The sequence below is a fragment of the Canis lupus genome, chromosome 14 (genome assembly GCF_048164855.1).
Source record: "Canis lupus baileyi chromosome 14, mCanLup2.hap1, whole genome shotgun sequence".
Classification (NCBI taxonomy): domain Eukaryota; kingdom Metazoa; phylum Chordata; class Mammalia; order Carnivora; family Canidae; genus Canis; species Canis lupus.
In genome coordinates, this window is record NC_132851.1 from 23,920,068 (window position 1) to 23,935,317 (window position 15,250).

At 39.8% G+C, this 15,250-nt stretch overlaps 1 protein-coding gene across 2 annotated transcripts in view; it reads left to right on the forward strand.

Moving 5' to 3' along the window:
* Positions 1-4,827: 4,827 nt before the first annotated feature.
* Positions 4,828-15,250, forward strand: part of FAM91A1 (family with sequence similarity 91 member A1) — a 42,749-nt gene continuing 32,326 nt past the window's right edge. For both annotated transcript variants that reach the window (XM_072774396.1, XM_072774398.1), the window contains exons 1-6: positions 4,828-5,145; positions 10,063-10,147; positions 11,198-11,349; positions 13,196-13,253; positions 13,952-14,019; positions 14,578-14,691. In XM_072774396.1, the coding sequence (XP_072630497.1) occupies positions 5,074-5,145; positions 10,063-10,147; positions 11,198-11,349; positions 13,196-13,253; positions 13,952-14,019; positions 14,578-14,691 (549 nt within the window). In that variant the 5' untranslated portion in view covers positions 4,828-5,073. The remainder of the gene's footprint in view (positions 5,146-10,062; positions 10,148-11,197; positions 11,350-13,195; positions 13,254-13,951; positions 14,020-14,577; positions 14,692-15,250) is intronic.

Consider the following 15,250-nt stretch of genomic DNA (forward strand, 5'->3'; position numbering starts at 1 on the left):
GAAGTATATGATGCAAGAGAGCTAGGTCTTTTGATCTTTTCTTTTTAACTTTCATCGTAGAAGAATACAGAAATATTTGTCCACTCCAAAATAAATGAAGCACAAGTGGGATAGTTTTCACAATGGACAGTCTCTGTAACAGAGGTGGTAGGGAGAAGTGAAGAATATGACCCAAGGAGAGCTCACATTCTTTTTAAGCCAGATTACCTGTCCTTGGCTTCACTGACTGGTGGGGGAATGGGGGTCCAATGCTATGAAATTTTTCACATTTTTATTTTTATTTATTTATTTATTTATTTATTTATTTATTTATTTATAAAGATTTTTATTTATTCATTCATGAGATAGAGAGAGAGAGAGAGAGAAAGAGAGGCAAAGACACAGAGGAAGAAGCAGGCTCCATGCAGAAGATTGACATGGGACTCGATCCCAGGTCTCCAGGATCACGTTCTGGGCCGAAGGCAGGCGCCAAACCACTGAGCCACCCAGGGATCCCACATTTTTATTTTTAAATAGGTAACAGATCTGGGTTTATTTCAAAATAAGTGTTTTATTTCAGAACTCTTTCTTAAAAAAAGATTTTATTTATTTGACAGAGAGAGACAGAGAGAGAGAGAGAGAGAGAGAGAAAGAAAGAGAGAGAGAGGGCACACAAACAGGGGAAGTGGGAGAGGGAGAAAGACTGCCTATTGAGCAGGGATCCGGTTGCCTGGCTTGATCCCAGGACACTGGGATTGTGACTCTATCGGAAGGCAGATGCTTAACTAATGGAGCCATCCAGGCGTCCCCTGGACTCTTGCTCTCTTAAAGTATTTTCCACTAATTCCAAGAGATCAAATTCTCAGTAGACTTAAATAAGGTTTATGTCATTTAAAAAATATTGATTACTGTGCTATTGATATAATTTAATTTTTTGTAATCAAAGAAATATGGGGATTTATATTTAGCATTATTTGTAATACCCATGAGGAGTTCCCAATGGTATGTAAATGAAGAAATCTGGACATATTAAAAGACTTTAAAAACAGGTAATATTTCTCTCTCTCTCTCTTTGTGCTTGTGTCTAACAATGGATGTGGGATGTAAGAATAGAAAGTTAAGAAATTTGGGGATGCCTGGTTGAGCATCTACCTTTAGCTCAGGGCATGATCCTGGAGTCCTGGGATGGAGTCCCATGTCGGGCTCCCTGCAGGGAGCCCGCTTCTCCCTCTGCCTATGTCTCTATCTCTCTCTCTGTGTCTTTCATGAATAAATAAATAAAATCTTAAAAAAAAAAGTTAAGACATTTTAGTGCATTTATAATTAGATTATTTTTTTTCCATTGAAATATAATTGGCATACAATAGCTTATTAGTTTTAGGTGTATATCATAGTGACTCAATATTTTTATACACTACAAAACGATCCCCACCAAAAGTCTAGTTACCATTTGTCACAATACAAAGTCATTACAATATTGCTGACTATATTTCCTATGTTGTACATTACAACCCATTGACTTCCTTATTTTATGACTGGAACTTTGTTTCTCTTATTCCCCTTCATCCATGTTACCCATTCCCCAAAACTTTCTCCCTCTGGTAACCAACAGTTACCTGTATCTATGAGTCTGTTTCTGTTTTGTCTTGTTTGTTGATTTGTTTTGTTTTTTAGATTCCACATATAGGTGAAATCACATGGCATTTGTCTTTCTCTAACTTCTTTCATTTAGCGTAATACCCTTTAGCTCCATTCATTTTGTCACAAATGGCAAAATTTCATTTTTTTATGGCTGAAAAATATTCCATATCTTGGCTGTTAAATAACACTACAATAAACATTGGGGTGAATATATCTCTTTGAGTTAGTGTTGTTAGTTTATTCAGATAAATACCCAGAAGTGAAATTGCTGGATTGCACAGTAGCTCTATTTTTAAGTTTTTGAGGAATCTCCATACTGTTTTCCATAGCGGCTGCATCAATTTATACTCCTACCAACAGTACCCAAGGGTTCCCTTTACTCCACATCCTCACCAACACTTGTTATTTTTTGTATTTTTGATAAGAGCCAATCTGACAGGTGTGAGGTGATAGCTCACTGTGGTGATGAGTGGTATAGAGCATTTTTCATGTGTCTTTTAACCATCTGTATCTCCTCTCTGGAAAAATGTCTATTCAAGTCCTCTGTCCATTTTTCAATCAAAATTTAAACAAAAATTTAATTAAATTTTTAAATTGATTTTAATAGATAAAATAAGACAATTTAAAAAGGTTACATGTTCCAAGGTGTTTTAGATATAGTTACAACAACAACAACAACAACAACAACAAAAACACAAGGTCTGCAATGAAAGTTCATGCTACCTCAAGATAATCAGATTTCATAGTTCGGGCAATTCAAAATTAATACACTATGGTCCCAAAAATGATTAAGAAATGTTCACTAACAATGTAGAAAATCTGGAGAAGCCAGATGGGAAGAGAAAATTTAGTAGGTTTGCATGTACCTCTATCAGTCAGATAATGAGAATGAGTCTTGAGACGATAACCAAAAAGGCAGTGGTGGCTATGACACAGAACAAGTCATTGAGTAATGCCAAGGTTTGGTGTGCTTTTTCTCTTTCTTACGCTTCTATTTAACACGTAAGTCCTCGCTAATTCCAAATAATTTTTACTAAAACCTAAAATCAGAATAGATTACATAAGAACTAAAATTCTATTGAGATAGCCATAATTTTAAAATCCATCAATTAAAAAAATTACTGGAAATTCAATGAGACTCAGGCACTGAAGATAGATTAACTTTAACTGTGACTGCTCCTCTTTACCCACTGCCCTTGAGAGCCTTTAAATACAAACATGTCATGTTAACAAGGAGTTGACTGCAAATCACAGTCTACATAGATCAATTTCTATGTGACACTGTTTCGGAGTGCTAAAAATTTTTCAACTTCAGCTGCTCAACTTCATAGATATTAGTTCATCAGTAATATCTAAAGCATCATTTGAACTTCTTTGCCCTGATAGCCCTTTTATATCACAATACCAGGAAACAATCGGCAAAGGTTTCCTGAAATGAGCAAACATTTCCTCTATGCAGGTATCACATGTCTCTGGATACTCCCAACACTTAGGATGTATCTCATCTAGCAAGCAGGGAGCAAATTCATTTACTTTCTTCCTGATCCACTGATTAGATGTTTTTTAAAAATCACTTCCTATAATGCAATGTGCTTGAAATGTAAACACTGGTCTTTCTGAGTAGGCTTTTATACTTTGGGAACAGCAGGGTCCCTCCTGATGTCTTTGACATCATTGGTTCTGCCCATCTAATAGAATTGTTTGTTGGGAACAAGACTGAAAAAATGAACAAGGTTGTTGGACATGGTAAGAAAAACCTGAAATGGCGGTGATATCCTAGGCATCTTTATTGAAGCCATGTACCTCAAGCTTTTTGAAATGGTTATCTGTTATGTCATCAGCTCCGGAAATAATAAGTGCAAACTCCAGCATTGCCTTTTTCTGGAGCAGGGAGGTCAGATTTTCTCCAGTCTGTACAGACCTGGTCAGGGAGCACAGGGTTCTTCAAGTATTACTCAGCACTGTGGACCACCATCCATGCTGTATGGACACTTGTTGGCCAGGCTGGTCACCATGATGATGAGTTCCTTGTCAACTCTGCTGACCTGGCCTGTTTCCTTGCTGCAGATGGCATTGTAATAAGCAAAGAAGTCTCTGAATTCCAATGGCCAGTGAGACAACACTTTACATTTGGTAAAACTCCTGCCAGCCGTGGCAAGACTTGGAGGCAGCGAAGCACTGATATGCTGGCACCAAAGCCAAGAGGCCTTCCGGCAGGCACGCCCCCCCTTCTGGCAGTATTTTTTTTAAATACAAAATTGTGGAAGTTCTTTATGTATTTTGGATATTAACCCTTTATTGGATGAATGATTTGCAAATATCTTCTCCCATTCATTAGGCTGCCTTTTCTTCTGTGGATGGTTTCCTTTGCTGTGCAGAAGCTTTTAGTTAGATGTAATCCCGTTTGTTTATTTTAGCTTTTGTTGCCCTTGCCTGAAGGGACTGGCACCCCCCCCCCCCCAAAAAAAAATACTAAGACTGATGTTAAAGACTTACCGCCTATGTTTTCCCCTAGGCATTTTATGATTTTGAGTCTTATAGCCTCTTATCAGTTCTGAATTTATTTTTGTGTATGGTGTAAGATAGCCATCCAGTTTCATTCTTTTGCATGTAAGTGTCCAGTTTTCCCAACACCACTGATTAAAGAGATTCTTCCGGATTGGCTTTGAGGGCAAGGGCTCATTGCTCTTGCACCTATTTAAGGCTGGCTATGACTTCCTCCCCAAGCCCATCATTCTTTTTTTTTTTTTTTTAAACATTTTATTTATTTATTCATGATAGACATAGGTGGGGGGGCAGAGACACAGGCAGAGGGAGAAGCAGGCTCCATGCCGGGAGCCTGACGCGGGACTCGATCCCGGGACTCCAGGATCACGCCCTGGACCAAAGACAGGCGCTAAATAGCTGAGCCGCCCAGGGATCCCCCAAGCCCATCATTCTTGCACAACTTACTCCAGCGCCTGAAACTGGAGAAAACTAGGACATCCAACAATGGCAACGCAAACCCGAGAATTTATCTTAATGCATTGGGGCCCCGACAGCTGGAGCCAAGCACGTGGGCAGGGGGCGGTTACCGGGTGCTTCTCACCACGTCCTGGCCCCGCCCCCAGGGCGTAGGGGGCGGGGCGGAGGCCGCTCGAAGTCCCGCCCCTCCAGCCTCGCGCCAGCGGGCGGAAGTGACGCAAGTCCAAAGCCATTTCCGGCGGGCCGAAACTAGGAAGAAACTTGGAGCTGCAGAGGCGCTGCTGCCCGGGTCTCTGCTGCTCCGGTGCCCCGTGGCTCGGCAGCGCGGAGCTGTCGGGAGCCCTGGCCATGGGGCAGCCCTTGCCCTCCGCCGTGTGAGGCCCGGGGCCTCCCGCGGGCTCCCCGAGAGGCCGAGGGCGGGCAGGCGGGCAGGCGGGGGGCGTCGTTCCCGCTGCGGGCTCGGCTGCTGCCGGCCGTGCCCCCGGCATCATGAACATAGACGTGGAGTTCCACATCCGGCACAACTACCCCTGGAGCAAGTTGCCGGCCAACGTGAGGCAGGTACGGCCAGAGCCCGGGGCCGGGGCCCCGCCCTGCCGTCACCTGCGGGCCGGGGCTGCCCCTCGCGGCGGCTCCCGCCCTTCCCCCGCCGCGGTCGCGGGGGGAGCGCCCTGCAGGTCAGGGGTTGGGAGGGGACGGCTCGGGGGCCGCAGGGGCAGGATGGGGCCGTGGCTGCACGGGACGGACTCGCCTGGCACCTTTGCCCGCAGCCTCGTTTAAACCAGGCGCTGGGTTATGTACTTGCGAGAGCTATTTCGCAGGGCCCCTGACCTCCAAGAACTCCGGGACGGCGGGGCATAGGTGAGAAACGAACCTTACAGGATGGTAGCCGCTCACACGTACCTGCGTTACCGTCCGTGTGGGCGCACAGGGGAGTACGAGCTTGTCCAGGGAGCGTCTGCAGGCTGTGTGCAGGAGGCAGGGAGATTGGGCCTTAAGTTAGGACGAACGCGAGATAAAAAGGTGTAAGATTTCCCGGGGGAAAGTTCTTTTGAGGGCTTGGGCGGGCGAAAGGGCGAGCGTGTTTTGAGAGTGGCGAGCGACTTCGTGTCACGGGAAGTCGAGGTTTGGAGGTGGGATTTTGCGACTGAGGGGAGGCTGGTAGCAGGTGAGGCTGGAAAAGCGGGCAGGGCCAGATTCCGAAGGGGCTTTCCTAGTTTGATTTTTTGGGCTTTATTCTCGAGACGAAACAGGTTTATTAGAGCTGTTTCAACAAGAGTGACAGAAGGTTTGTTTGTTTTTGAGGGCTCATTCTCAATTACCGGATTGTCATTTTCACTCAGTTGCTCAACAGGTATTAACTGAACACCTGCATGCTGTGCCTTGTTCTGGGTGCAGGTAGTTTGCACCGGTCGACAAGACAGAGACCCTGCCGGAGACCCTGGAGCTTACATTTTAGTAAAGACAGTAAACAGATAAATGAAGTAGCACCTCTTAGGGCAGGTGGTGTTGAATCTTATAAAGGTAGTGCTACATGCTGCGTGCATGCATAGAAGGCGCTGTTTCTCTGGCCATAGATTGGCCGTCAAGTTCCTCCCTTCCTGCTTGGCTGAGAGTGGAATTCTGTTTGCCATTGGTGTTGGGCAGTTATATTTGGGAAATCTGGTATGGTGGTGGTGATGGTATATAGCATTATTACTTTGCTTCTTCCTTCAGCATGGGGGTGTAGTACTAGGAAATGAGTAATTTAAGGTTCTGGCGATGCATTGTGTGGCAGGGAAAGTGCTTTCACTGTAAGATAGGCAACGAACGAGAAGAGAAAGTCGAAAGATCAAGGAACTAAGAATTCTTAAGTTGTCAGTGGCTGCCCATGTGGCATTTATCTTGACTTGGAAGAACAAAGCTCTAAACTTGAAAGAATAAGTTTCTCTTGTTCAGCCTGAATGAGGGCTTTGGTACTTCTGTCCTTTAGGGTTTTGTGATGTATCCAAAGACAACTGGAAGAACCAACAATCCTTTACTTTGTTTCCATCTTTTCTCTGCTTTTCCTTTCACAACAATAAATGTAGCATAATGGAAGAAAGAGTGGATGATTCAGTTATTTTTAGCATGAATAATTGATTTCAATTAGTATTGGCAAAAGCCTATCTAAAATTTAGTCATGACTATTAAAAATAATTGCAGATCAGTGTTATAATTAGGTAGAAATGTGACATTAAGTTAAAATTTGTTTTGGGAAGATCTCTTACAAGAGTAGCTGTTTTAGCTTAGGATAAGCTTCCACTTATAGAAGGTGTTGGAAAACCCATCTGTACAAGTTACTTCCTTGGATCTTATGAAGCCTTGCTACTGTTCCGCCTAGGTCAAGCTCCACCTTTGATTACTACATCAGCTATCTGGTCTCTCTTCTTAGTGTAGGGCTCCCTCCCATTCATTCCTCACACTTCACTGGGGTGAGATTTCTAAAATGCCAACACAATCCTGTACTACCTGTCTCCTATACTTACTTGTAGCTTCTTGGATGTCAGAAGTTCTCCAGGAAGGTTTCTCTGGCCTTCTACAGAAATCCGGAGTAGTTGACTCTCTGAAACACTGTGTTTCTCATCCATAGCCCTTACCTCACTATGTTGCATTTGCTGCTTACATTGCTTGTTTTGCTTTGGTATTTTGAACACCTATCACATGGCTGGCTTTTAATAAATATTTTTGGAGCAGGGGATCCCTGGGTGGCTCAGTGGTTTAGCGCCTGCCTTTGGCCCAGGGCGCGATCCTGGAGTCCCGGGATCGAATCCCACGCCGGGCTCCCGGCATGGAGCCTGCTTCTCACTCCTCCTGTGTCTCTGCCTCTCTCTCTCTATGTCTATCATGAATAAATAAATTTAAAAAAATTAAAAAAATATTTTTGGAGCAAATGAGTGATGGTATCAGTCAGAGATATTTTTCTGGGACCTAAATAAAGCTCAGTCACTTTAAAAGTGGGAAATAGTACTATTTCCCACATCTGAATGCTGGGGGGAAGGTGTACTATTGAGAGGAATTTGTTTTTTGCCATTATAGATAGTAAGTACTTTGATAGAGTTTCCAGTAAGCTTCGATGATTTTATTTTGGAAATGACTCATTTCCCACTTCTGAATGCTGGGGGGAAGGTGATTTCAGATTTTTTTTTTTTTTTTTAATGTTTATCAAGCCAGAAGAGGGATTTCGGATTTTTAAAAAATGTGCATAAAGCGAATAGCTTTTATATGGATGAGGTGAATGTTTTTCTGTAATGTGGGCTATGCAAGACTTAAAAAAAAACATGTTAAACGTTATAGATAAGGCCATTATTTCAGAGTTTTTCTATAGTTTATCAGCATCTTGTGTTATTTTTTTCAAAAACTATTCATAGTTATTTTAAGGAAAGTCTTATAAGGTTCTGTATCATCTAAGAAAGGTCAGTTAAATTGTGCGTATCTTTTTTGTGAAGGGTTGTGATTGGGGTTTGTAGGAGCAGAGGAGTCTTTAGAGAAAAATTCTTTTTGCTGTTAGCATAATCTGATGCACAGTGGTTGTTCTACAGCCAGTACCTATGTCTCTCTTGCATCAGTTACAGTGCCTTTTATATGCAATATATTGATCAGAGTCAGTCATTAGATAATTCCTGACACAAAGCCTTAGATGCTTAAACATTGTATTCTCTAGCTAGCTTACAAATAACAGGCCCTTATATTTTGTATGAGTGCCTTGATTACAGTTTTTGTTGGTCACAGTTTTTGTTCTGGAATTACCAGGAATGAAGGTAGAAAGGGAGAAAATGATTGTAAATTGGGATAAATTAAGAGATTTATTTTAAAATGAGCAAAACCTCAAGTGTGGAAGTTGCTAGGGTTCTACCAAAATTGTGTGTTCTCTGTGTGTGTTTTGTGTTCCTTGAGAAAGAGACTTATTTGGCAGCAAAGCTAGAGGAGACCCTATACAGAAAGCCCAGTGTTTTAACTCCCATCAATATCTTCATTACTGACCCTGGCTGCATAGAGGATGTAGTTTCTCTGTAATGAGCTTTGCTCCTAACCACTTGTAACAGTAAAACAGATGAAAAAAATAAAAACACATATATCCTGGCAGTAGTGTGAGTCACAGTTTAACCTGATAAACTAATTAACAAACTAATTTAGATGCAGGAAGAAAAATTTTAGTTTTCTCACATCATCACTTTTTTGTTAAAATACATCCCACCAGTGGGTCCAGTTATGTGCCAGTTTATTCAAATGTGAGTCTTACCTGTCCTGTGAAGATTGCCTTTGGTGAAAGTATCTGTATGAACATTTACCTTGGCTTTCAGACCCGTGGGTAGGAAGTATAATAACTGAATCCTTTGATCTTTTTGCTATTAGTTTCCCAAGATGTCTAATTTGATTTTACAGCATACCCAGTAATTAGAAGGGAGATAGCAGTCATATGTTCAAATAAGTTTATGGTTGGACATTGAATATAATGTTGACTGTAATCATACATACTTTTTCTTTGCTTTCGTGAGAGCCCAGTTTTGAATTTAAAACACCAAAGCACAGCTAGAAAGGTTTTCACTTGTTAAAAAAATCAGAATTCTAAAATCACCTAAATATTTTTTAAATATTTATTTTTAAAATATTTTTTAACAAAGTCATAAGGAGATGCTGTTTTTAAGAAGTCTTCTTATTGGGGTACTTGGGTGGTTCAGTCAGTTCAAGTCCAACTTTTGATTTCAGCTCCGGTTTTGATCTCACAGTCCTGAGATTGAGCCCCAGGACAGGCTCCATTCTCAGCAGGGAGTCTACTTGAGTATTCTCTCTCCCTCTCCCTCTGCTCCTCTCTACACTTGTGTGCATGCACATGCATGCCCCTTCTCACTCTCTTTCTCAAATAAAGAAATAAATCTTAAAAAAAAAAAAAAAAGTCCTCTTATCATTTAGAGGTACATTTGAAGCAAACAATCTCCAGAAATGTTAATTTTTAATGATCATAATCCTCAGATGAAATAATTAGCAGACAGGAGTCTGCCTTTAGTTGCTGCTCTTCAATTTTAAAAAATGTAGATGCAAGAAACCTTCCATTTGTCCATCCGTCTGTTCATTCATCCACTCATTCAACACACACAAATTAGGAACAGTAAAGAAAGATATCTTTATAAGTTGAACTTAGTGTTTTGTTAACTTCATGAAGTTATCCTCTCAGATTGCTCTTTTATTTGATATTAAATACTTTAGGTGATTTCAGTAAGTCCTTTTAGAAAGGCAAGCTAAAAATAAACACATTGAATTTTTGCTCTAATATTATAGAATGATAATTAGTATAAGAACATTTAAGAGAAAAAAAAACATTTAAGAAAATATTCTTTGTTCTGGAAATTAGAGGTATTAGGATGAAATTAAGGGGCATGGTTTTGAAACTATATGAGAAAAAAGTACTGTTGTTTAGTTCAGAAGCTGTTTTTAAAACTATTTGAATCTTTTTTCCAGAGTCTTGGAAATTCACAGAGAGAATATGAAAAGCAGGTTGTCCTCTACAGTATCCGCAATCAGTTACGATATAGAAACAACTTAGGTAAGTAGAGACATTTTTACATCAAGGTGGAGACAACTATTGCAGTTTACCATTTTCATTAATCCTATGTTTTCAATTCATATTTCATAGAACTGAAATTATTCCCTGTATAGACTTTAAGAAGCTCTGTATTGACCCACATAACAACAATTTTTATTTCTATTAACAAGTAGATTTTTCTTTCTAAATCTGATTCAGTTTCTTTTTTTTTTTTTTTTAAGAGTATCATTTGTAGATTCATTTTACCTATAGAATATTAATCTCAATTCAGGTTTTATTTTTTCCCTTTAGGTGAGAAAATAAGCCAGAAGAGAAGAAGTACATTAGTTCTTACTAGTTTTTGATTTGGGGTTTTGTGGGTGTTTTTTTTCCTGTAAATTTTCCAGATATAAATTTAATGAAAACTCTGTAATAATTGGAACAGATTTTAAGCATAGTTGGTTCTGTGTGTTTTTGTTTTTGTTTTTGTTTTTGTTTTTTTTTTTAACTTTTTTTTTTAAATGTTTGCTTTTTATTTATCAGATGACATTGATTAGTCTGCTCTCTTGCCCTGGTAGTCTTCTCTTCCATATGTTACTCTCATTTTAAGCACAGTGTTTCAGAGGTGGTTTTTTAATTTACATCTGTTTCAGGGAAGTTGGGAGTCTTTTCACATTTAAAAAACAAACTATCAAGTAATTTTTTGAAATAGACTTCATTGAAATTCAGTTTGGCTCTCTTATGAAGTAATATAGTAAAGGATGTGATAAATCCTAGCTTGTGCTTTGCATCTTCTGGAGGGGACATTCCACGATTGGTTTCTTAGCTTTCTGATTTAGTAGGAATTATTTCTCTACTTATCTGTCCTGTTACAGATTTGCTTGTGTACTCTAAAGTCTGTTTTTGTGGCATAATTGTTTCTTTGTTCCAACTCAGATCATTTTATCTGTTCTCTTCGGACTACGATGCTTTTATTTTTAATTAATGTTGGATTGTGAAGTACTTAATTATATTTATAATTCCATGTAACTGTAAGACACCTGAAACTGGAGGTTTTTTCTCTTTCCGCAGTTAAACACATCAAGAAAGATGAACGCAAATATTATGAGGAACTGCTAAAGTATAGTCGTGATCACCTCATGCTGTACCCTTACCATCTGTCAGATATTATGGTAAAGGGCCTGAGGATAACACCGTTTTCATATTATACTGGGATCATGGAGGTGAGTGTACAGTGGACGCAGGCTGTTGGGAATGGGACGGGACTACATGTTGGGAATGCTTTGCCAATAATGACCAGCTGCCCATCCTAAACCCCCGTGGGTATTGTTTCTGAGTTTATTTTTTTAATTGCTTTTTAAGATTTTATTTATTTTTTCATGAGAGACACACAGAGAGAAGCAGAGATAAGGCAGAGGGAGAAGTAGGCTCCCTGCAAGGAGCCAGATTCAGGACTCGATCCCAGGACCCGGGATGATGACCTGAGCCAAAGGCAGACGGTCAACCACTGAGCCACCCAGTCGTCCCTGTTTTCTGAGTTTACAGTGGAAAAAGGGGAGTTGGTTACAAGTTAACTCTTTGAGCCATACCGTGCAAACACTTTGTTATCCAGGGGTTTCACAGTGGAGAAGTACCTATTTTTCTTCCGAGGTTTTGGAAGGCATTGTTGACCTTAGTGCTGTCATATAGTTAGTCATTTATGTTAGCGGAGTCTATAAAACCGACTGCTTTTTAAATGCGTGATTAAGGTTGAAAATGTGGGTGACGGATAGAACATTGAGCTCAGAGAAACTTAATATATTTAACTATTCACTAGAGAAAGAAGAAATGATTATAAACCCAACATACATGTGTCAGAAAAAAAGAAATGTCTTTGTAGTCCTGGCTGCTAATTTCTTCCTATTTTTATTCACTTTCAGATGTTAGCCTTTTTCCAAAGGCAGTTTTTAGGCCTGTGGCTGGTAACTTTAAATACCAGTTATACTGTTTTTCAGTGAGCTATATGTAAAGATTGGAAGTGCTTCTCCCGTATCCATTTGCTACTTAATTTTGCGTGAGTGCTGCTGTTTGGGACCCACTGGCCACTTCCAGAGGAGAAAGAAGCTGAGAACTAAGGGAGTTGGGGGCGTGTAGTTACAGTGAGGTCACTTTGCCACGTGGCTTCCTTTGCTTTTTTGCCCTGAGCCCTTTCTTCATGGCCACTTACACCGGCCTGCGTCTCTTGTGTCTCTGTGTCCCTGTTTGGGAGGAAATGTTAGCGTAAAGCTTGAGGCCTGACAGCCCTGGTTTCTGTTAGTCCTTTTTCTCTAGATCCAGGGCAGCATAAGGAAGGCGGCAGCTACCCAGTAAGTAGGATAATTGTTGCTGTCTCTTTGATTATTTCACTGGTATTGACCGCAGGGTGTAGGAGAGAGAATAGGGGGAGGTTCCCCCCCTTTACCAGCTTTCAGGTATGTCCATGTGCTTGCTGTTATCTGGCTTCTGTTCTCACACCACTGGCTGTAGCTCCTAGGTTGAAAATGGGCCCTGTCCCCACAGTAAACAGTTGGTTTGTTGTTAGAGAAACAGATGGGGATTGGAAGAAGCTGGAGACTGAATTTAACTCTGCTGCTGGTGGGGTCTCATAGGAGACCCACTAAGTGGTTAGAATCTTTGTTGGTAGTGTGTGTCTCGGATGCATGTTGGTGGAACCATGACACATGGTGCCCTTCTTCCAAGGTCTGAGTCTAGGGTCAGGTATGAGATGTGGAGAGGCAGGAATCTGGGAGCTCTAGAAAAGGTATTCCTTGCCTAGCTTCCACAGGGTAGTAGTTACAGGGCAAATGTTTGGGATTCATAGAGAGTGCTCTGAGAAACCCAGACCTGAAAGTCTGATCTTCAGTGACTAGGCTGGGACCATGTAGCTAGTACCATAACATGGCCTGTGTGCTTTGGATTGCAAACTCTAATCTCAGTACTCTGGGCTATAATTATTATTATCCTGTTAGGCTAAATAATACATATTTATGCACATGTTTTTGTCTGAGGACATTTTGCATTTAGAATTTGTAATTGTTTTCTTTTTGAAAGGACATTATGAACAGTGAGAAAAGTTATGATTCATTGCCCAATTTTACTGCTGCTGACTGTAAGTATTTTAATTATGCTGAAGGTAATGATTAGAGTCTGTCTTTGCACGTGCGTACTGTTGTCTGTATCGTCATGTGTGTTTTTAATCTAAAACACTTAAAGTGGGAGCAGCAAGCAACACTGTTGATGGGAATTTTATCAGGTGATGCAAGTCAAGTATAAGGTTTAGTCTAAATGTCTAAGAGAGGAATATTTTGGAGGGTAGAATGAGAAAAATGAGGCTAGTCTATATTGCTAGAAAATGGAGTTCTTTCTGATACTTGGGCTGTGTTGTTTACCTAATGAGGGTAGAAAATCTGTACACGATAGTTTTACAACATGATACACAGTTGTTACTAATATAATTTGCTTTATTATGCTTATTTTAAGGAAGTATATATTTGACATGTGACACTATTATATTGTATAAGGAGAAACTTTTGCTGAGAAGTACGCTTTGACTTCCTAAAATTCGGAGGGCTTCTGCTTTTTAAAAATATTACCATGTGACATTGTCAGAGGTGTCAGCTTGAGTTCAACTTTCCCAGTTTGGTTTTCTTTTATATTTTGTTTGAAGAATTCCTTTTAATTTGATATTGATGGCTAATCAGTCATCAAAAGATGAACAAAAGCCGAAGTTTTTTTCCTAAAAGACCTGAGTGTACTGATATTTTAAGGTGCATTAAATGTTTTTAAAGGAAAGGCTCTTTCTTTCAGGTCTAAGACTTCTTGGCATAGGAAGAAACCAGTACATTGATCTGATGAATCAGTGTCGTTCATCAAAAGTAAGTTAGTTGTTTCCCTTCCTTTTTCACTTTTTCCTTGTTATCACACATTCTGATTGTGTGAAGTGGTAGAAATAATAAATCGAAATTTCTTTGATCAAGTAAAATATGCTTAATACAGAAATAATACCAAAACAACTCCTCTGTATTCTCTAGGTTATGCTTATGTGATTAGTGAGTTAAAATATTTAAGGAATAAGACATTTATTTTTTAAAATTAACTTTGCTGGTCTTTTTACTTGCTCATTCCACTCCCAGTGGTCACTTGATGGGTAAAATAAGGACACTTTCTCCAAATTCGTTTTCACCTCCTAAATTTCCTTTGAGTTTCTGGATTTAGATCCAGACTTGATGATTAGTGTTTTGAACTAATTTACTTCGAAATAATTGAAGAATGACTTTCTCTATTTAAGATATCTAGAATTCTTCAGATTTTAAAGCATAAGAATTTTAAAAGATATTTATTTAACCTGTTAGAAAGTCTTATACTATGATCAGTAAAAAAGAAAGTAGTGATTTCAGGCTGATTGCAAATTTTCAAATGTTCTACCATTGCAGAAATTTTTCAGAAGGAAAACAGCTCGTGATCTTCTACCAGTAAAGCCAGTAGAGATTGCCATAGAGGCGTGGTGGGTGGTGCAGGCTGGATATATCACAGAAGATGACATAAAGGTAGATATCTTTAGAAATTAGACATAGGATTTTTATTTTTTAAGATATCTTATAATTTTTAATTCTGAATGTTTTCTTAATTTTTCTAAAAAGTAACACTATTTGGTTTTCCTGAAGAAAATTAAACATAAATTCAGAGTTTTAAATGACCATAGTAGGCTAGAATATTGGTGGGTTTTAAAAATACTCTTTAATAATGAGGGAGGGATACCTGGGTGGCTCATTCACTTGAGCGTCTGACTTTTGATTTTGGCTCAGATCGTGATCTCAGGGTTGTGAGGTCAAGCCCCACATCATGGTGCATGTTCAGCAGATAGTCTGCTTGAGATTCTCTCTCCCTCTGCCCCTCTCCTTGCTTGCATGTGCACACTTGCACATTCTCTTTCAAATAAATCAATAAATCTTTAAAAATAAAATGATGAGAGAGACTTGACTTGGTTCATGTACAGTAATCTGGGGACTTTGATTAGATATAAATTTCATCTGAAGTGATGTGATGCTGCAGCTACCAGCCATAATACCGGCCAGCACTTCTTGAGCACTTGCTGCACCTTGGATG